The sequence below is a fragment of the Corapipo altera genome, unplaced genomic scaffold (assembly GCF_003945725.1).
Source record: "Corapipo altera isolate COAL_440 unplaced genomic scaffold, ASM394572v1 239, whole genome shotgun sequence".
Classification (NCBI taxonomy): Eukaryota; Metazoa; Chordata; class Aves; order Passeriformes; family Pipridae; genus Corapipo; species Corapipo altera.
In genome coordinates this window covers 1035121-1059025 of record NW_020884938.1, presented here as the reverse complement: position 1 = coordinate 1059025, position 23905 = coordinate 1035121, and the positions used below count along the sequence as shown (strand labels likewise).

The 23905-nt window shown below is 42.3% G+C and overlaps 1 protein-coding gene across 2 annotated transcripts in view; it reads right to left on the bottom strand.

Moving 5' to 3' along the window:
• Positions 1 to 23905, bottom strand: part of PHF21B (PHD finger protein 21B) — a 146285-nt gene that overhangs the window by 34897 nt on the left and 87483 nt on the right. For both annotated transcript variants that reach the window (XM_027660833.1, XM_027660834.1), the window contains one exon: positions 3948 to 4040. In XM_027660833.1, the coding sequence (XP_027516634.1) occupies positions 3948 to 4040 (93 nt within the window). The remainder of the gene's footprint in view (positions 1 to 3947; positions 4041 to 23905) is intronic.

Sequence of the window (23905 nt, the reverse complement as noted above, 5' to 3'; positions counted from 1 at the left end):
GCCTGCTGGCTTCTTTTTGAGTTTCACAAAAGGCTGACTTGCATTTAGTACTGGTTTTCCACTTTCCAATGGCTATGTACACTTAAAAGTAATGGAGTTTTTTTTTTTTTTTTTTTTTTTTTAACAGAAAGAGGCTTTGCCATAGACCATATTTCTTCTACGGTACACAGTGGCATCCCAAAAGTTGGATTCTGTCTACAGGAGGTGTTTTCCTTGCAAGAAAGCTTCCAGAAGGGAGGAAGAACATCCACCACTGAGGGAGCCGAGAGCAGTGGCTGGCTTTGGTTCACACATGAAGGGAAGCAACAGCTACCAGTGGAAATGTGCTCATGAAAACCATGACATGAAATTTTAAAATGGGAATGTGTTCTTAAGTTTTGGGAACATCTGGAGGCTCCCAGAACCCAGAGAAGAGCAAACACATGGTAACACAACAGCGCCGTCTCACAGCAGCTCTGCAGCCCCGCGACCAAATCCAGACCCTACTGAATCACACACACCAAAGTCACTGCAGAAGATAAAATACAGGAAGCCTCTGAGAGCAGAACTGGGAAGAGTTGACTGAAACCCCCACATTCCAGCTAAAGCCCTGTGTGTGCCTGTTTGTTTTCCCCACTGACTGTGTGACAGCCCCAGTGCAGGCACTGCCACACAGCTCTGCTCTGCTCTAACCAGCAGTGACACAGGCAAAGCCATCCCAAGCCCTGCCTTCTACTAGGACTGGAAAAATAGGTCAGGGAAAAAGCATTATAATCTGATTTAACTGCTATTCAAAGCATCAGGGTCTCTCCACTAATTTGAACGAGAATTGGACTGGGCCCAAATTACTGACAACAAAACGGGAGGTTTATTTTAATGCCTTCACCGTTTCGTTGAAAACCTTCCAGCTGAAGAACAGAAAATAACATTCCTCACGTGCCTTCAGGTGGCTACAGTGCAACATAAACTTGTATGCAAACCAGTTACATACTGCTTAGAGCTGGTGGGTGCCACAAAGCAGAGGAAGAGCTCAAAAAAAGCAGTCTTTGAGCAGAGGACCTCCAGGATTTCCTCCTCAGAGTGCAATGAAGAGTTTGCAGTTTCACAGCCTCTCACCCAGCTGGAAACCTCAAAGGCCAAAGTAAGAAGAGAAATATTATTTGGAATTAACTTCCCAAACATCACAGCTCATAGCAGAAATTTTATTTATCTGATGAAAGCAAAAAGAACTTCATAATCTGTAAGAAAAATAAATTAAAAAAAAAAAAAGAGAAAAGAACAAAGGTCTGCCAAAGAGGCTTGTTTTGGCAAATAATGAATGCCTAAAGAAATATTGTTTGTATTGTGCAATGAACTTGTAATTAATGTTTGTTTGCTCACCATTTAATAGCTGTTCTGCACTAAGTGATGGGATTTTGCTGCCATTTGTGAATGTGCAGATTTTGAAACTTCATTCCCCATATGGAAGAGCTCCCAGGGGGTCATATCATAAACCCATTCAAATGAACCAAACAAATGACAAGTATCTGTACAAATGTGGAAAACGAGGGAGCTGTCTGCAGTATTTTATGTAAGTATTGTTAAGTGCCTCAGTTTACTTGTGTGGGATGTTTTTGCTTGAGTGCACAGGAGTCAATCAGAAGAGGCTGTCGAGCTGAGGAGAATAAAAGCATCAAAAATACAAAACTCCTTCAGATGTGATGAGGGGCCCTGAAGTGGAGGAGTCCCCTCTTTCTGTCCAGCCAGCCTGGCAGTGTTTGACAGGTTTAATTGTGCACAATTCCCAGCTCCTACTGGGAATCATTTCCAAGATGATTTTTAATTTGGTGCTTGTTTTCTCAAAGTTGTGAGGGAGAAGAAGGAAGAGATGTTCTTGACCATAACACCTTCATGGTATTACATGGCCTTGCTTCCTGGCATTCTTATACTTCCATCTGAAGTTTCCAGTTCTCCTGGACCATAAATTCCTATTGATCCTCCAAATTTGCCAGAGATGACTGTGCACTCACCTCACAGCTCTTAAAAAGGAGAGCTTTCACAGTGACACAGTGCTGCACATCACTTGTAACAGCCTCCCAGGTCACCTGTATCCAGCTGTTCCTGGGGAATGACAGCTCCACATCACTCTGATCCGTGGCTATATTTAATATATCTTCAAGGTATATTGACTACTTAGTTAGAAGCCAAACTTTCCACTTGTAGATGAAAACCTGATCTCTCTGAAGACACCAGGCAGAAAGCTTTGATGGGCGGAGGGAGGTCCCCACTAGGAAACAATATGGGAATTTTAAACTTCCATGTAAGCTTGGAGTGGGGGAGGAACACACAGACCATGAAGAAGTGGCCTGTAAACGGGACAGGCTGTTGCTGAGGTATTGGCCTGTGAAAAAGCCAGGAAAAATTCAGAGCATGAGACATACCCCTGATAAAGTGGTCTGACATCCAGCTGCCTATTTCACCAGTTTTGGCAGAAATGAGGTTGCTCTGTGGTCATTTCCCACACCAGCTATGTGAAATAATCACTCAACAGAACATGTGGTGAGCTCTGGCTGAGGGCAGCCAAGGAAGTGGTGGTGGTGGTTCATTAGTATTAAACACCATTATTGCATAAAACAGGGCTCAAACTGAAGCTGTGCCAGGAAGGGAGGGAAACAAAGTGAGACACAGACCAAAATATTGCCATGAGCTAAACAGCAAGATGGAGAGAATGTGCTCTTTTCAAAAGCTGAGCAAATCAGCTTCCTCCCCTTTTTCCAGCTCTTCAAAATTGAACCTAGCATGGAATGAAAATTTTTCTACTTAACAAAAGTACAGAACATTGATACTTCTCTGAGTGCAGCATTTGCAACACCATCATTGCTGAACCACAACCTTAATGATAATTTAGGCCCCTGTTCCAGGTCTTTCAGCTGCTCTTGAACCTCATCTGTTTTCAGGAGCAATCTGCTCATCTTTGCCACCCCAAAGTGGCAGAAATCAAAATGTTATTATGCCGTGAGAACAACTGAAAAGCAAAGCCTTGAACTTGATAAGAAAACTATAACCTCTCTTTATGTTCACAACTCTGCCTTCCACAAAATGTAATTTAAAGAGAGAATTTAAGAACTTTATCTTGGAAATACTTCTTCCTCCAGGCAGATTTAGCTCCCAGATCTTCTACCAGATTCTGCCACTAAGAAAATATTAGGAAAAAAGTAAAGGAAGAAAAGGAAGAATACACACAAAATCGACTTAAACACTAGAAAAGTGTCCATATATGAGAAATAAGGGCCACACTGGGAGAAATATATTTATACTTAATAATCATTAATCTGAAAAGCAAACCACAGAACTGCAGCAAATCACTTGTTGAAAATGACATCCAAAAAAATTTGAGAAAGAGGATTGAAATGGGGTATAAAGTATATGGTTATAGAAACAGGGATGGGTGTTCAGGAAAGCAGACACAGTTTGAAAACATTTTAAAAACCCGTGAGTGTTACTCTCCTTTCAGTCTTACCCAGAGATTCTTGCCTCAGTGTGGCACCTGGTTTAGCTGGGCCACAATTTTTACTGGGATGGACAGGGATAAGGTAAGTAAGTCAATAAAAGAGTATGTCAGGCTAAATCTTCAACAAAGGTTAAATATTTCCACCACATTTTTTTGACTACAGGATTGCAGATTTTCACTTCTGTCATCTTATAAAGCATAAATTCTCATCCCACCATCTGTACTTTGTTCTTCCACAATGAATCCACACGATTTTTACAGCTTTTCATTGTGCTAACACTACACTCCCAGAAGAAAATCTTTTTTTTTTTTTTTAATAGATTGAAGAAAAACACAATTCTGCTGTTCAACTCACTAAAGGTGAGTCTTTACCCAGCAAAATGAGTGTGCTGACATACCCAGGCCTGGGCATCAGACAGGAGCAGAGCAGAACACATAAAAAATTACACAAAACCCCCTCTGAAACTGTATTTTGTACCTGAGGTAGCACTGCTGGTCCTTGTCCTGCCAACCTCTGCAAGGAGCTGACCTGAGGAACCTTAATGGGCACTGCAGTGATAGTTCCCAAAGTCTGTTGGAAGAAAAACAGGTGAACAGAGCTTAGAACAGGTGAACACAGTTTAGAACAGGTGAGCACAGCTTAGAATAGGTGAACAGAGCTTAAAACAGTTGCAGAACTTTCCCAGACAGAATCTCTTCGACTCAGCAGTTCCCTTCCAGCTCTTTGTCTCTTCCCAGCTGCCACAGCTGCTGAAGGCTCTCCAGGCACCAACCCGTGTTCAAAAGACCCCTGAAATGCCCCCCAGTGAAACCCCAACACGTGCATTGGTCAGGTGATGCATGTCATGGTAGCCAGGGTCACAAGGAGAAGTTTGCTGGGCATTGGTGAATAGTAAACACTGAGTTATTACCTATAAATCTACTACAGCACAATGCAACACAACATTCAGCTAAAATGACACCCTTTTGGGCCAAAACAGCAGCTATTACTAACCATGTTTATTTTTACTACTCACCCTCCTCTTAGTTGCCTCACAAATTCATTCAAAGCTTATTTAAGATAGGGTAGAATAAACTGATAGCTTATGAATTTAAGACTGTGCCATGAGTGTAAAGAACATAGGTAACTTTTCCCCTGCAACCTCTTCCATTCTTTCATCCCTGATTACAATTCCTAGAATCACTGAGGGGGTTAGGTTGGAAGGGACCTTAAAGATCATCTGGTTCCAAATTCCCCTGCCCTGGGCAGGGACACCTTCCACTAGCCCAGGCTACTCCAAGCCTTGTCCAACCTGGCCTTGGGCACTTCCAGGGCTGGAGCAGCCACAGCTTCAAACCAAAAGTTCATATTTTGGTTAACTGGCCAATATTCTCAAGGCAAGGCTTTATAACTTCTATCTAGTGTTTCTTTATTGCTGTTGGGACAACACTGGCAGCATAAGCAAGCAGATGATTGTCATCATAACAGCAAGAGACACTTAGTCACCACTCACAAAAACTCACCAGGCTGCTAAAAACAGTTAATAAGGAAAAAAGAACAGACTCAGCTCAGTTGCTCTAAATTTAACTCCGCTCAAAACAAAAGTTTTGGATCACAGCCAGTAAATAAAGTATGTTAATATTACGCCAATCTGCTAATGAAATTTGTCAATAGAAGCTCAAGGAAAGTGAAACTGTGTCACATCCATGTCGATTTGTTCTTCTCAGAGCTCACCCACAAAGTGGTAAAAGACCGTTTGATAAGAATACCCAGCATTTTCAGGCAGAATATTTGTAATGAAGTTGTCCTGCAGAGTTTATATTTTTAACTCTGCTACTCCTCTCAGAGACATTTGGGGGTGTGATGTTACATATTCAGCAAAGATTAGCATTTGCCTAAGATTTTCCTGAGTTAAACATCAAGGAGGGCTGAACAGCTATAAGCAGGAAAGGCAAATTTTCTTAAGGTGAACACCAAAGTGAACTTTCCAACCCATTCTAGAGGAACAGAAAGTTTACCACAAGTATGATCTATTTTCTCCTACTGTCTCAAATGAGATTTCTTTCCCCACACAGTTTGAAGCCCAAGGTTTACCTGTAAACCTGAATCAGGCACACCACAGCCTCTCCTGGGCTGCACACACACCCTCTGCAGAGAGTTCAAACAAGTTCTTCCTTCTGGAAGGTTGTGCCTTAAGGGTATCTGCTGCCTCCAACCCCACAAACACACATCCTGATATTCCTATTCCAGGGACACGTGGATTGGCAAGGATTTTCTAACTGCACAACATAATACACGGTGTGTTTGGTCAGAGGTTGGACTTGATGATCTTGGAGGTCTTTTCCAACCTTAATGACTCTGTGATCCCATTAAAATAACAAAGTGCTGACAGTGAAACTGGGAACTGATTATAAAGATAAGAATCAAATTACTGAGAAGTGGGATAAGTAACAGTTATCAATTGATAAGATGCACAAAAACTCCACGTCTGAGCAACAAATCTCTTTTCTTGTACTATTTCAAAGGTCAATTGCAAGGCAAAGAACCAATCAACCCCTTCTAGAACAGAATGCCTCTGCCCTGGGAGGAGGGAGCTCATCTCAGCCTCTGAGGGCACCCCTGGGTTAGTTCTGGCTTAAGTTTCAAAACAATTGAGCCAAATGGGATGGGAAGGAGAGAAGAAACAAGAAACACCATGAAACTACTGCCCTGTTCTCTCAGCTTCACTTGAAGGCAAAGCCAGGATGAATTGTCAGTGGGTATCAGAGAAAAGAACCACCATTAGCCCTGTCACCTGCACTCTCAGAAATTCAACAGATTTATTTTCCTGAAGTAGGAGTTCTGCAGTGATCTCGAGAGAACAGAAACAAATTATGCCTCTCTTAGGTTATGAAATTTTCAGTGACAAAGATGCAGCCTCCTGTTATTTAATATTCAAGGAAACAATCTCAGTATAGAAATTATATGGCCAAGGGAAAATTCAAAACTTTAATCTCGCATTAATAATGGCATTATAGTGTGTTCAGACAGGGAGATATCTAAGCATCTATTTTACTTTTCACAATTTACATTGTTTTGCCATTGTTTCCCAGCTTGGGCAATAAATAGTTGAAGCTGTTAAATCACCAGGATTCAACGACAGAAGCCTCTGTACTTTCCCTGTAACATATTTCATCTGTTATCTCAGGATACTTTGCCTAGGTCAGTATTCCTGTCTCTGCTTTAGTGATCAAAAAAATCTGGATTTAGAGGCCAAATAATGTTGCCAGGGCTACACTGCTGTGCAGGTGAAAATCCAAGCCAGACTTCCAGTGTCTCATCCGTGGGATGGCTTAACCTCATCTCATCTGGGCGTGGAGAGTTCCATCTGAGCCACCTCACCTTTAGGACAAGGTTTTAAGGACAGAGCAGGATGTCTCCATGAGGATGGTAAAGTACAAAGCAGAGAATCCCAGTTTTGGGCTCTGCCATGAAGGGGGTGCAGGTGCCAGAAAGGTGGTTGGGCAGTTTGGCTCTGGGTACATTTTGCACTGCTTTGTTCCAGCCTGGCAAATCAAAAAGTTAAGGTCCTTATCTGATGTCCTTGGCCAGGCTGGACAAACTCCCCAGGGCTCAAGCTGTGACAGGTCAAACACACTGCTCACACTCCCTGGCCCCTCAGCCCTGCAGGAGGGGAGGAATCACGACACCTCCCCACCAAAAAGGGAAACAAGCTTTTGCTCCTCCTCTTCCCAGGGTCACCCTGGTTTTCCTCCCAGACTGTCCAGGCTTGCCCTGCTGAGCCTGGTGGATCACAGACTCGTCACACACTAACTCCACACTATCATTCTCATCATTGTGGGCCTATTTTTTTGCTCCTTCCTCTTTTTCCGATTTGCCCAAAGAGCAAGCGGGTGCACATTCTTATAAACCTTTAATTAACAAGCTGAAAAGACATTTTTCTGGCAATGCCTGACCTTTAAGCACTTTGTATGAATTTATCGATACCAGCAGAAACAATAATTTAAAAGGTTATTTTATGAGTGCTGAATAGTTTATGGCAGCACTTTTGTCAAGATAAATGAGTTCCTTATTTCTACATTTACGGCGCTAAGCATTTTAATAAAAAAAGGTCCATAAAAGTCAAAGAAAACTCTGAATCTCTCCTCTACCTAAGTCTGTCTGGGCTTTTCTGGTGACCCCCTGAAACACCTATGATGTGGAGGGATGGGGGAAAGAGAAGAGCCAAGTTTCAGCTGGCCTCAGGTTTGACTGTGTGCATTTAAGGGATCCAGATCCTTTTCAGTGGTCGGTTTACTCACTAATAAAATAATAACTTTTAAAAGGGAAAACAAACTCAAAAGCCCCCAAAGAAGAAGACACAGTTGCATTAAAAGACAAAAAAAGCAGTTCCTCCCATTCAACCAAAAGAAAATTAAAAATTTAAGAGATATTGCCAAGTGCAGCTAAAAAAGCAAATCACTTCTCGCCCTCACTTCTATTCATACCCAATAGCACTGTAGCCATTTGCTATATTTTCTCCTCCTATGCTTCTCCTGCATTAAATCAACGCCATCCCTGGATCGAGGCTCTCACAGGCAACTGAGGGACAGAAGTGTGGGGACAGTGGCAAGCAGAACACAGAGAAAGTGAAACAAAGAGGTGTGGCATGGACAGGGAATAAGAATTCAAGGGCTAGAGATGGTTAAAGGATAAAAGGATGTGGAGGCAGAAACAGGGATGAGATTTCCATTGTCAGTGATCAGAGTAAGGACCATATGTTCAGCTTCCAAATATCATGTTTTGACTTATTTAGTCAATGTCTGAGTTTTTAAATCGAGGACTTACGCATATTTGTGATTTTAGTAAATTCTGCATTTCAGACCTGAATGAATACATATTTTTATATATATATATATATACAGAGATATGTATATCTACTTTATTGAAAGATATTTGCATTTTACTCAGTGCGTGCAAATACATTTGTCAGAACATTGCTATGGTTGCTTTGAATTACAAATATTTTTCTCCCCCTCCTTTGGATGCACCAAAAAAATGCTTAATAATCTATTCCTATCATTCACTATCCATACAAACTCATTGTTGTGCTTGGGTCCTTGAGCAGTTTAGGATTAGGTCACAGATGTAAAACTGTCCTCCCCTTCCAGAATTACACCAGGATAAGTAAAATCACTCCAGCCACTCACCAAAGAGAATCAGGCTCAGTGAGTAACAGAAGGTTAAAGAGCCACACAGTTTGAAAAGCCTTTCACCACAGCACATCACCAAAAAAAGTGCTTAACTCAGGGACATATGGGTTTGGTGCAGTTCAGCTGAACAGTTCAATTATTTGAGTTAAACTGACACTGCATTGCTGTATTATTTGCAAACTATTTTATACTGACATCAATGCTGCAGCACAAATATTGTGTTCCTACAATGTATTACAGAAACACTAATCTTTTCCTTTTTAGAGTACATATGCATCTCTCTAAGATCTAGGTCCTCTTCGTGTTGCAAATAAGACACCTAAGCTATTAAAAAAAATGTTTTTGTCTGTTATGTGTTCAATATTGGCAACAACAGTTTTACAGAATGGATTTTTAATGTGGTAGTGACAGGGGAACAGATTGCTATGGCAACAGCAAAGATGAAAATTCTTAACCTGAATGGATCGTCGCTGAAGTAATTGCAGGGGTTTTTTTACCCATTCTACATCCATTTTACAACTTGAATGCTGCATTCAACCTTGAGCTTGCTTTATATAAATGCCAAGCACTGTAAGCAGCCTCCAACTTCATTTGCCCTAAAACTTCCTGCACCTTCCCTCACTAATCCCGGATGCCCGCTCACCCAAACATCTCAACACTGCCATGTTTCCAGAGAGCCCACCAGAAAAAGCACTGAGCACTCGGACATAACTTTGAGGCTCCTGCAAGACACGTACACACACGTATTTTTTTCTTTCCTCCCAGACTCAACTTGTATAAAAATCCGTGGAAATCACTCTTGGTTTTCAAGAATCCGGTGAAACAATTGTATTTTAAATAATCTGGTGCAAAAATGTTTCGGTTTCACACTCAGACTGTATCCTAAGCAGGTTATTATTTCAGACCCGTACTTCGTGTTAAACAGTAATTTCGCTGGAATTTCACAGGAATTTAAGGATTTTCCAGCTTTTAAAAGCATTTGTTCTCTCTCTCTCTCTTTTCTCAGAATTCATTCATCATGCTTTTGCATGTACACGTATTATTGTTAAGAAGTAGCCAATCATAAAGACAAGTCAAAATATTGGTGTTTTCGAAACCATCCTTTCTTTGGGCACTAAAACCACCATTTAAACCAACCCTCGCTATAACAAATTAACATTAAAACTCGAACTTTTGCCCCAGAACGGTCCCAGCTGCTCTCACCGCCCTTTCCAGGGTCCTGCACTGGGGGTGGCCACAAGCAGCAGGAGACAGAGTTACCACCCTAAATTCCACACCTGCTTTGGAACCCCGATTCTAAGCTGCTGCTGAGGTTTTCCTGCTCATCCCTTCCATCACCACTCCCGTGCAAGGAAGCCCACGGTGGGATCACAGCTGCTGTGGGTGTCAGAGGAGAACATGCAGAGATAAAACAAACAATGTTCTGCTTTTCCTGGGGCTCTCACGCTTTTCAGAGCACCACCTAATTTATCTCAGCTTTTACCATGGCCCTCAGGATTTTCAGACTGCTTCTTGCCACTTGCACATTCCCATCTGGGTGCACTCCAAAATACAAACTCTGTTTGAACACAGTGTATTCTGGCAAAGGGAAAACGTGATGAATACAGTCCATGAGCCTCCCTGGTTCAGAAATCCCACCAGCTACTTACACAAGAAGGTACAGAGCTGTGCCAAATACCTGTTCTTAAACACAGCTTCCACCACATTATTTACTGGTGGGGATTTTTTCTAAGGCACCATTATTTTTATCGAAGGAAACAGTCAGGATTTTTTTGCACAGCCCTTAGATCACACTCTAAATTTTTGAAAAGAAAAAAAAAGAAAAAGAAAGATCGGCCATGCAAACTGCATTAGCATGCACATACCTGTTCTGTGATTTGAAGCCTTATTCAGAAATCATATTCAATTAATTAAGTCTCCTCCTCCTGCACAAATGAGCACAGTCTCACTGAGTTTCTACAACACTCAGCAGCTGTGATCACACCTATAGTCTCTTGCTCAGCTGATTCATAAAAGATTTGCTGTTCAACTACTAACCTGTTCCAGGTTGATGATGTTTTTAATGACTAATGTCTTCAAATTACTTATTCTCTGCTCACAGTCTGCAGAAATATTCCCGAGCAAAGGGAAATGTATGCACAGCGTCACACAAAGCAGTTCCTACCCTCTCCCTCGAGCGAGCTCAGGCAGGAGTGATGGAAGGAGAAGGCAAGGGGAGGAAAAATAGAGGCAATGACCGTCATCCCTTAGCGATCTGGGAATCCTCGCCTATGAGAACGGCCCATTAACAGCTACTGAAAGATTGGGATTATCTTCCAAATCGTTCCACCTTACCACCCAGAGGGCTCGGAGCTGCTTCTGCACTCTTTGCTCTGAGTTTTTATCAGGCATTCTTCAGTCACTCTGAGGAACTGGAAAACATGAGGGAAGCGACAGCCTGAGATGATCTAATTGCTGCCACACAGTCCCTTTTGTCAGGCCTGAGCGGAGCTAATTCAGATTCCCGACCAGGAGAAAGGAAGTTGAATTTGCTCAGGAAAGTATCCAACAGAAAACAGACAAGGGGAAAAGCAGTGCTTCTTATCTGGAGTGGGGAAGAGGGAGAGGGAGGGGAAGACAAAACCCACGAAGAAGATGGAATGACAGTTCCAACCTTTTTTGAGAAAGGGAGCTATGAGATCCGTTCAGCCACAATAACTGGATGTTGGGACCACAAGTAACCTCCTTGAGCACAGAGCTTGGGGGAGGAACATGAAGACGTCACCTGAATTCCATACAGAGTGTGCATAAATATGTCTGATCTTAACATTATGCAGTTGATATAATTAAGAAAAATAAAAAGGAAGCAATATCTTTCAACGACTTCCCAGCAAATGTTAATTTGAACGTGCAGTACATCCCATAAGTTTGCATTATGTCATTTTTAGGCAGACTGCTCAGCAATACTGAGCCACCTGCCCATCAACAAAAGTAGTGGTAAATACTGCTTAAGTACAGCATGGTGGAATCACCATTGCTGCTGAATTCCTAACATTGGTATTCCACAGCTCTGGGATTGCAGCTGTGAAAAATCATTGCAGATATTGCCACAGAGGTGCCACCACTTTTTCTAGTAAAAGAAAATGGCTTTATTTAGTCTTGGAGGGTGATAAACTCTGTAGTACTCGCTTACAAATGTCATTGATTCTGGGATGATCCAAATAAAAAGGCTGATCTTTTATGCTCAGACAGTAAAAGGATTTGGCAAATTTATGCTTGTGTTAAAAAATTTCATAAATATATACATAAGATACATATATATATATATGACTACACAAACTACACTTCAGAACACAAAATAATATATTACACATAATACTTTTCCAGAGTTGTAATAGAGACCAAAGTGAGCACCAGTGCTTCCCTGCAAGGATAGAGCCAGGAAATTTTAAAGCTAGTAAACAGAAAATCTTCTTTTCATCCTGAGATGCTACATGAATACCAGTGCTAGCAGAACTAGCTTTATAAACACTAAAGTCAGCAAAGGTTCCTTTGTTTACAAGCCTTCAAATTGTATCTGTTTCTAGAGTGCAGAAATCATAAGAAAAGAAGAAAAGAGTCAAACCACAACTCTGGTTTACTATCTACCCCCTAGGGCTTTGTCTGGCTCCTATTTAGGATGTTTCATCCTGTTAGTCCCAGACAAACCTGGACACTGGGACATCTTCCAAGGTCCTAGAAGGCTGAGTTTCAGAAAAAGCCCCAGTGTGCCTGTATCCAATGTGGCTCCACCTAAAGACTTCAAAATCCCCTTCTGAAACCCCCCCACTCAGCTGCTGCCAGGCCCCAAAGACAGGGAAATGCTCACGTGCTTCAAACTGAACTATCAATATTCACTGCACACCTGAAGTTTTGCTTCTGGGACATGTCTGGAAACATCACCCGTGATGGTGTCAGCTGCATTACTGGCTCCAGGCGTTGGTATTTGGCTCTGAAAGAGGAGACCTGCCTCATTCCTACTGGGATTCACCTCCCTGAGCCCCCTCCTGGAGACCAACCTGAGTTCAACCAGTTCCATTCCAAACACACTCCATGGAACCTGCGCTTGCTTTTCTTTCCCTTTCCCATCTTTCCCTTCAACCAGTTTCTTGGGAGTCCAGTCATCCACTTGAGGGAAGGAGTGTTTCAGATGCTACACTCACACATGGCTCTGTAAGCTATTTAACTTGGGAGAAAGACTCTCCCAAGCTTTTCTGCTAAATTAGTCAGTGAGAGGAGAAGGAACGTGGTCTGGTGGCCCAGTGGTTACAGAACATCCGTGAGGGAAAAGAGAACCAACCACTCCAAAGTTTTGGCCACCCCCCTGTCCAACCCTGCTAATGTGGCAGCAGCTCCTACAGTGCCCCAGTGCAAACATTTTTTGGGAATATGACCAGCAGAAAGAGAGGCATTCCTGGATTTCACCTGGGCCCAGGCTTGAGAGCAGAGTTTGGGATCTAAGTTCTGAACTCTGGGCAGCCAGTGCACTTCCACACTGAAGGACTTCCAAAGATCTTGTCTAAATCTCTTTTGCCAGAAATAAAAGACAGAGAGAGAAAATATGCTGTGTTTTCAGCATGCAAATTAGACAGTGCTACCATGATGTCTTCATCAAGGCAGAATCATGAGCATTTATGAGTTTTAGCTTAGTGAAAGTCCATGTTATGGATAACATTGCAAAGATCAGAACTTCAACCCAGCCATTCCCAAAGCTAAAAGGGGAAAGATGTATTATTTTCTTCTTTTTTTTTTTTTTTTTAATTGGACAACCATGGAATCATCATAAATATCATAAAATTAGGATGAACACACAAAAAAGATGGTGGGGTTTTTTATAGGTTAAAAGTTCCTTTTCAAAGAAAATACATCAATAATAATAATAATAATAATAATAATAATAATAATAATAATAATAATAATAATAATAATTCCTTATCGAGTCTATGGTATTGTTCTTAGAAAGATGACAATGAAAATGATGCATTTTATAGTTATAGTGATGCATCTTGTAGATTAGTTGCTGGTATGAATCAAGCTTCACCAGACCTGACTTCAGTGGAGATATTCCAAATTCACACATGCGAAAATGCTCAGAGAATTTGCTGAGTAACACTTTGTTATTAAGACTTTGTCATTAAGGCAGTGTGTGTATCATGGTACAGTTTAATTCTGGTTCTATGCAATGTAAGAACTTCTAAATTCAAACCCAATTTCTGGACTTGGGCCAGAGGAATTAGAGTTTGAGCTCACATGCCTCAAGACTTGAGAACAAAGTGTAAACACTTTGAGCCATCATTGTGATGGTTCAAGGCCACTCCCTCTGGCTCTAAAGCCCACTTAAGAACACATATATGGCAGAAACCTGAAGCTTTTTATCTTCTCATACTTATTAGGGAGGCTGGACTTTTCCAGCAACACCAACAAATGCAGTGTCTAATCTTCCATATAACAAGAAAGGTTAGAAAGTGGCATAAGTATATAGAATATAGATTATTGGCTTGTATTTTGAACAGACAAGTGCAGGGGGAATGAATACAGTAATGTTTCACCCTGAAGAAAACATTGTGAAATCAGAAAAATACGGTGGTGGGGTTTTATTAAAGCAAATATTAACTAATTACCATCTAATTACCATTATCATTCTAAAATCATACCCTGTAGTATCCCTGCCAAATTCCTACAATATCATCATTACTATTATGCTAAAATATCTGCTTTTTAAAAACATCTTAGTGTACTGATTCTTCAAAGAGAAAGGAATATGACAGTAAATTAAACAAGGCTGACTTGTGGGTTTATTTTACACCCGTAAGGACAGCAAACATTTAAGGCAAGACCCTTAAATCATCATTACCAGTTCAGCAAACTACAGGAAACACGATGTTGCTTAAATCCTATCAAAGCTGTCATGCAGCCGTGGTATTACCTATTCAATCACTGCTAGTTCAGTGATCTTGTATATAAAAATGAACTTCCCTCCCACCCAGCCACTCTCACTGTTTGATTCAGTGAGGAAGGCAACAATCAAATTGTTTGTAACATCACAATCCATCACTGCACGTGCCAATTTGATGACACAGTCACTGAAACGGGGTCTTAATAAAACCAAAGAGAAACAGGCTAAGCAGAGGTCTATAATAAAGATCTCACTGAGCAAAAAAATCCCAAACAAACAGTTGTACCCATTAATGAAACATCTCGTACAAAGGCAGTGGGACCATGTTCTTGCTTTCACTGGTCAAATCTCCAAGGACAATATTTGGCCAAAGAATCAGAACAATCAAAAAGATTAAGACCCCAGCAGAGAAAAGCAGGTAAATACAAACTCAGTTACAAGCACATGATTAATCCTGCTGAAGGCATGTGAATTATACACATGTTACACTCAGGGTTATGCTCAAGTGAAGGATAAACTCGAACCTGTTTTCTGAAATTATTGATATTGAAGTCTGACTGTAAGATGAACAAAAAGAATTTTGCTTTGTCTTACCTTGCCTGGTACCTGCCTTATCTTAAAAGAGTCTATATTTCAGTTTTCATAATGATAAAAATCCCAAGTCCAATGCAAGTCTTTCTACTGAGAGGCCAAAAACGTGACTCAAGACTACAGTGCACCTCCTGCACGAGAATTATCTGCTCTGAAGGAACATCAAACCCAAGAGTGATTTAAAGGCAGTCAAAGAAGAAACAGGCTCATGATAAATAAAAGGAACTAGTTGTTTCCCACCCATACACACATATATGAGTATCAAAAACACGCTAGAGCTGCTAACAGGCATCCGCCAACACACTGTCCCTGTCACTGATGGAAATTGAAATATCTCTGTCTTGCCATTCAGCTATTCTCTAATTTTAGAGCTGAACAAATTTGGTTAAATTTGGATCAGAGCACTTTCTGACTCACTTTACTGTGCGAGTTTGCAGCCCCCCCCACGTCACACAGCCAGGCCACTGCACAGAGCACACGGTACCCACACTGCCCAGGGCAGGGCAGGGGGGACACAAACACCCCCTCAGGCAACAGGACAGCCAGGAAAAAACCCTGATCTGAACACAGCCGAGCTGGGGGGCTGAGATGTGCTCTCAGAGAGCCAAATCTTTCACTGGGGGAAGCAGAACTCCATCACTTTGAGCACAACCCTCTAAGCAGAGAGGGGCTGCCCTTCCCTCCAGGAATATCTCCACAGGCAGATTATTTTCTTCTCTCTCTCTCACCTGCACAGACAATTTTAATTGCTTATTGTGTAGCAATTTAACTTGAGTTTTTATAAAATGGCTGTGATGTGAGGAAAAGAGAACAACTAAACCCTAACATCAATAAGTGCTAATAAATATTAATATAACATAAGCACCACTTTTATTGCAATGTGAAACCAGTTTATTACCCACAGATGAAATCAAATTGCTGCTTTTATTACTGTCAGGAATGACTTCTAAGATATTTCTATTTACTACTTGAGTATTCAGCAGCACTCTGTGTTTACAGCATTTAGTCTCTCTCTCCACCTCTCCCACCCACATTCACCCCCCCTGCATTTATACATAAAATAATTTAAGAGCAGTATTTCCTGCTACAGTTTTCCAATTAATTTAAATAAAGACACAAAGGCACATCTCGAGATCAGTAGCAGACCAATTGCCAAATCCTGATACAGTCAGAACAGCAACAGGAAATCTTATCATACCTGTATTTGCAAGATGAACATTGAAATAAGATAAATACAGAGTTTGCAGTCTGGCATCAAATTATTCAACTATCCCACAAACTCTGTGGATAATGAAAAAAACCCACCTTTTGACAATAAATAGAACTAAGACATTTGGCAATATTCCAAAGCCTTTCATTTTCTAAAGTGGTGCCTTTTATTAAAGTAACAGCACATGTAGAATAAGTGGATGTGTTTATGCATCCTGTAATTTAGGAAACCTAAGAGATGATTTCCCCAGCCCTAAAGTGATCATCTTTCATTATTACAAACCGCACTTCAAGTTTGAATCACACAGCCCTCAAATTTTCTATCCGTCCCCCTGCATTCTTGTGCCCCCATTTTAAATAGAACTAACTTGAAAATTCTGACATTTTCAAGAATGCTTGCCTGGTAATTTCCGTGAGGCACAGACAGCCTCCAATTACAATGAAATAGCTGCAGTGTATCACCGTTTTTAGAGCATTCCTCGCTTTTCTGAAGTGAATCAAAGCTCTCCATGGGAGATACTCTGATTAGCATCAAAACAATAATGTGCTGTAAACTCTCAGCATTAGCACGAGGGAGCAGAACTTTGTTTACATGGATGATACATAAGTATGTAGGAAAATATCACAGAAACGTCCATAAGGGTACTGCCTATATATTCATACAATCCCAGAATGGTTTGGGTTGGGAGGGACCTTAAAGCCCAGCCAGTGCCACCCCTTGCCATGGGCAGGGACACCTTCCACTAGCCCAGGTTGCTCCAAGCCCCATCCAACCTGGCCTTGGACACTTCCAGGGCTGGGGCAGCCACAGCTTCTCTGGGCAACCTGTGCCAGGGCCTCCCCACCCTCACAGGGAAGAATTGCCTCCTAATATCCCATCTAACCATCTCTGTCAGTTTGAAGCCATTCCCCCCTGTCCTGTCACTCCAGGACCTTGGAAATAGTTCTTCTCCATCTTTCTTATGGGCTCCCTCCAGGCACTGAAAAGCCACAATCAGGTCACCCTGAAGCTTCTCTTCTCCAGGCTGAACAATCCCAACTCTCCCAGCAGAGCTGCTCCATCCCTCTGATCATCTTGGTGCCTCCTCTGGACTCTCTCCAGCAGCTCCATGTCCTTCCTGTGCTGTTCCCAGGGCTGGAGGCAGCTCTGCAGGGGGGTCTCACCTGAGGGGCAGAGGGGCAGAATCACCTCCCTGCCCTGCTGCCCAAGCTTCTAAATTTTTATATTCCTAACTTTTAAGACTTTCCTTATTAGGCAGTTAAAACTGCTCCCAAGAAAGGCATGAAACTGGAGCGTGGCATTTAACCTGGTCTCTTTGTTTGGTTCTCTGTACACAGGCCAATGAATTACTTCTGGCTATAAGGACTAGACACACAAATGTGCTGAGAGCTCCATCATTCTTCAGCAGGAATCATCGACAAAACAAAAGTAGTTTTCAGTTAATCTCCTTCTGCTCGTGTTCCTCAGTAGAGACACTTCCCAGGCACTCACAGGAGGAAAATCCATCCCATAAACACCGAAGGAGCACATCCATACCTACATCCCACTGCATGTGAACGTGCAGAGGGGATGCTTAGTGACAGAAAGGTTGCAGGGGACAGGTCTTGTCTACAAAACCTGGACTTGCTACTGTTCCCTGGTCATTAATCTTCTGGCAGTGGGGTGTTTGTTCGCCAGCTCCCACAGAAACAAATTTGGAAAGGCTGCTCCTGGATCCTTACAACAGCCAGTGTGAGTCCACTTCTGCTTGTCCTTTCCTGCTGAACACTCCACTGCCTTCACTGGGAATTTCTGGCTGCGTAAGGAATCCCACGTTGGGCCTAATCAGGTCTTATTCAGTTCCTGAGAGTCTTTATTCAGCCTTTGACACCAGTGGGTGCCTGACCCTATTGTGGCCCAAATGGAAATGCAGATGGAGCAGAGCAGAAACCCACATGCTTTAGATGTATTGACCACATACGTATGACTGGGGTGTTTAAAAGGAAGCCATTTATAATCAGGAAGCACAAGTGCTTATTCTGAATCTGACATTTAAATATCCCATCAACAGCAACCAGCATTGCAAAACGGTTTAATTAACCTGAAAGGATGTAATTTTATGCTATTTAGCAAGAAATACAAATTTTAAAGTGCTTTTACCCAGTATATATCAGAGTAGTAAGGCCAAATCCTGCTCTCAGCTACCCATATTTAAATATGGAGTAAATTTATCAACCTCCTTTAATAAACCTGTAACTAAGAGGGCACAAATACAAGTCAAATCTGCCACATGTGTTCTATAATCCATTTCCTAAAATTACCATGCTCTTTACAACATCCTCATGGTGGAGTTAAAACTTAAGCCCCTGTGACAGGAAAAGATCACTGGATGGTGTGTAGGGTTGTGAATCCTTGGGGTTCTCCCTCTCCTTGTGCTTTTCATTATTATTATTATTAATAATAATAATAATTTCATTTGGCTGAGTCACCTCTCCCATTCTACATTTACAAATATCTCCTGAAGATAACTTGCCTTAAAGCTATCAAAGGATGTTAGAGGAGACTGAATATGTAACACAGAATCCTTTCAGGTCCAAACCTAAAATAATCTTTAAAAAAACTTTCTGTGGAGTTCTCTCCTGTGCTGTGGTTTCTCACAGAACAGTTACCATGCCTTCACAAAGTGGCAGGAGGACAAAGCTCACAGAGCTCATTTGGCCCCAGCAGGAAACCCAGCCCCTGTTTCACATTTGAGGAGACTGTAAAAAACAACACAGTTTGGGCCAAGTCAATAGGGGAAAAATACAACTGGTGTGATGGTAAGAGCTGAAGTCATGGGCTCAGAAACACAGCAGTTTTTTTGGCAATTCCAGCCAGCCTGGCACGCTCCTGATGCCAAGGAGCTGGTGCTCCACAGATGGCCAGAATGACCATGGCAGTCACAACCCTTAGAACAAGGTCTTTGTTTTTCCCCTCCCCTAGAGCTGTGTGGAGCCTCTGGATCTTTCTTTTGTCCTTCCTTGAGCTCAGTGGTGACCATTTCCACCTGCACCTCAGCACGCTGGGATCTGCGTGGATGCTGAAGGAGGAGGTGTGAGGCAGATGGGCAAAGAGTTATGGAAAAGGCTAAAGGGGCCGTAGCTCCAAGGACTTGGGGGACAGATCTTATCCCTAAGGATGCCACGTACAGCATGGACACATCTGAGGCGTTGTCACAATCACCAAAAAGGCCAGTGGTGTGGCTGCCAATCCAGGGGTCCTGCCTAGGGCAACCCTCGTGAGCTTCCCGTGGAGAACCATCAATGGACCTGCATAAATGGATCCTTTATTCTCAGTTTTCCAACAGTAAAATGTGGAATAATAGCCCCTCAGTCATAATAACTCCATATTGTAAGGCTAAATTAACTATTGCCATGTATTCTGTCACTGTTGTAACATGGATCATAGGAATAAAAGCTATATATAGCCACATAACCAATACAGGTAAATATATCTATAAATAAAACCTCTAAGTACTGCTGCAACACAAATAATAAATAAAAGCCAAAAAGACTTAGTCATACACGCAGGTGGATTTCCAATTATGGAGGAAGCACTTTTACAGAGAGCAGAGTGGAGCACATTAAGTGGGATGGCAAAGAGAAAGGTAATAAATCATTCTACAAATAAATTATTCTGAAAAATGGCCATTGCGGGCAGGGGTACGTTGTTAAACTTCTGGAATGCAGCTTTTTCTAGCAAATTGAATATACAGATAGCTAAGAAGTATATCTGAGCATCCTCCTACACGTATAAAAGCCACCTTTTCCTGGGGGGGAAAAAAAAAAATGGAGTAGCCTGCTCAATTTAAACACGGACACAAGTAGTTCTGTGAGCTGTGGAGTTAATGAAGCATTTGTGGAGAACAGTTTACTATCTTGCCAAGAATTTATAGCGCTATAAATCCTCGTGCTGTATTTTGCTTTGAAATAACCTCCCCGCACAGCCGAGCCCCGCGACACGTGCAGGGGACACCTGCCAAACTTCCCTCCGGCCCACCCAGGGCACACACGTGTGGGAAGGGAAGGCCAGAGAGGAGCAGGAGGCAGGATCCGCGCTGGTTGTGGAGTCCTGGTGGACAGGGAGTCCTGTGTGTGTGTGCTGTGGTGCTCCATGGCCCGGTGCAGACGTGCCCTCCCACCGCTTTTGTCTTTCGCAGCAGCTCCTGGGAGGCAGCCGAGGGGTCTGGCAGCTGTGTTCCCCCTCTCTGCCTGTTCTCCCGATCCAACTGTCTTCCAAACGGCCCAAAGGCTTCCTGCTTTCCCCAGACTAGGCTCTGGGATGCCTGCTGGCCCACGGTTTTGCTATTTAGAAGAGAAGGAGGAGGCGGCAGAGGGGCATTTTCTTTTCCAGCACAGCAGATGGGACTTTGTCCTTCAGCAAAGCAACCTCAGATCCTGCTTTCAGTCAGGAAATGGTGGCAAGAAGAGGAAAGGGCAAATACCACAAAAATATCATTACAATGAGAGCATAATTTGAGAGGTTTATATTAAAATCTCTTTATACCAAAATATGATGTAGGTACAGTCATGCTGATATCCTGTGACTGCCCAGGAGCTCCAGGGCATTCTCTCTGCAGAACAGCAACAGCAATTCTCTGAAGGCAAAGCACTCCTAGTGTGTATACAGCATATGCCAGCAAAATTCAGCTTATGCCAGCAAAATTCTGCTTCTGCCAACATAACTTGCTCCAGATCATCCAAATGAAGCTCTGAGCTCCATTTCTCTAAGCGGGGAGCAAGAGCTGTACTCATGACACCCCTGCACGGACTCTCTCAGCAGTGTAGCTCCATCAGTCATGTCCTCACACACGGGACTGGCACTGAAAGGCTGCCAGGGAGGAGTGCAGACCCAGCACTCCCTCCTGCAGCTCACCATTTCCTAGGCTTACACCTTTCAATGCTTTTTAATATCTCCTTTCCTGCTTCAAATAAATCACGTGGTAGATATCTAAACAATCCTTTAGTATCTGTTATGTATTTATTTACTTAGATACTTTTTCCAGTGCAGATATGGCTTCCATTACAGTCAACAACATTTCAAAATCACTTTAAAAATCTGCTGGGTAAACAACAGCCTAAAAATGAGAGTGCTGACACGCAGCTGCCCAAATGAAAATTTTGTACCAAACTTACATTTAATCCTATCTATATTTGAAAGTCCTGTATTTAGATTATAGTGCTTGATGCCCTATTTTTTTTCTGCTGAGTTGCATTTAGCATTTCATTCTTCCTGCTAGATACCACTTGAGCTGACTGTATACACATCCTGATCCCCTACATGCTTTCGAGCAGAAGCCACTGTTCAGAAACTCATAACATTACATTTGATGCCCCTGCCCTTCCCCTCACTTTGCAGATGCAGAGGAATAGGCTACACTACACCAGTAATCTCATTTACTACCATCAACTTGCCACCTTAACCCAGTTTGCAGAAAGCTGTCATTATCCTCCATCTCACAAACTTCATACATTTCGGTAGAAAAAAAAACCCAAACAACTTTACTGAGCCGTAACAATGCCACAAAAAAAAAAAAAAGAGATAGTAAATGCTTATTGATAAATATCAGCAATGAAATTTCCCCCTGACACTACAGTTCTAGTAGCTAAGGTGTTACTATTATTGATTTGTGATCACCACTCCAGGAACAATCAAGAATACTGAGCATGAAGCAACAATAGATTTTTCCTCCATTGAGCCAGAAAAAGAAACCTTGCAAAACAAATTTAATTTGGGCAGAGGAGTGATAATTAACATGCAATCCAGCACTAAGCTTCCTGACAGTTTAGGACCAAAGGTCAGCTTGCATTTTGTTCACTTTCATAATTCAGTACTTCTAATTGTTTCTATCCAAGCTTGCTGCCTGTTCTCAAAAGGTGAAACCACTATAGTCCTCTGCTTTAGGAACTTGCCATTGCTCAGCTTCTCCTTCCTTTAGAAACTTACCACTGCTCAGCTGCTTCCTCCATAAATTACAAATAATCAGAGATACCGAATCACAAAACTGCAGTGGCTGCAAACTTGCAAGGTGAAGACATTTCTAAAGAAAAACACTAGACCTCTTCCTGTAGCAAAACCAAGGCAAACCCCAAATGCTGGTCAACGTTCCTGTGCTATTCCAATAACAGCAAGCCTCTCCTCGAAACAAAGCTGCTCTTTGCAAAGAAAAGTTGCAATGTCAAGGCAAAAACTGTTTCAGGATGGAGAAAACAATAAATAATAATTGATTAAATAAATAAGTAAATGCAAAATAAAAAAAAATAAATAATAAAATAGAAACGTGCAGGAGCACCAGTTTGCAGCCAACTGTTCTAACCCACACTGCTCTCCAGCACCTGTTGCTGTTGCTTCACTATTCAGCCTAAATACGTTAAATGTTATTTCAAGTTTCTTCCTTCACTTTTTTGATTCTTTTCTTCCTATGGCTCCTGCCAGTGACAGTAAAAGATAGTCCTTCACAAAATGATAGACCATTGTAATATTGAAACTTTTATCTTTCATATGATTATCCTTTATACAGTTATTTTCCATGATTCTAAGAAATATCTACTGGGATAGCAACAAGTATCTTTTCAATAAAGCATAAACAACACCTTCAATAAAGGAAATTACCCAGCATGAATACAGAAAGGAGATTCAAAATCAAATTCCCCACATGGCTACCTCAGTGTAGCAGCTGAAGACAGTGCTGTTTCTCCAGAAAAAGTGACAGGACAAATTGGTTTCCAAAGTGCTTGGATGTGCTTTCCATTTGTTAGTGGATACAGCAGGTGATGGTTACGCCCTGTCCAGGATTTAGGAAGAGGCTTCCCGGGTGTTAAAAAGCCTCAAGCATTCCAACATAACCTTGACTTACAAACATCTTCGGGTGCAGTTTGGCTGTTGCCCTTATCCACACTGTGTCCTTTCCTGATTGTTAGAAACTCATATCCTGAGCTTGTGAAGGGGAATCAGAGGGAAAAAAACCCCCAGGCTACCACAGCCTCTATGTGCAGAAAGCAGAAAAGAAATCCACATTGCCAAGGCGAGCAGTAATATTTTACATCTTCTTCTCCAAAGTTTTGGGAAGGCTTTGCCATTTTCTTCACATTTTAACTTCATCAGCATCATCTCCCTCCCCTGACACACCGTGACTGGAGCAAAATCTTCTCTCTCGTGGCTGTTTAATGGGCTGCACGAAACGCGGCGTGCAGCAAACAAACAGCACCCCTTCCCCTTTCGCCCTCCTTTCACTGGGTCAGTGCACTTACTTCATGTTTAGATTACTGTGAACATAAGCATTAAACAAACATATACACCTGGACCTGGAGGCACCGCCGGGAGCCCCCGCACCCCGCCAGCGCTTCTTCACATAAACCTTGGGGGTTCTAAGGACAGAAGGTGCGAGCATCCTGGGGGCGAACGACAAGAGGTCCCCTGCGCTCACTGTCACAGGAGGAAAAAACCCTCCCTTTACAGGGCGGGAGCCCAGCCCCGCGAGCTCCGGGAGGGAGGGGAAGGTCTGGACAAGTCTCTCCCCGCATCCCGGGGG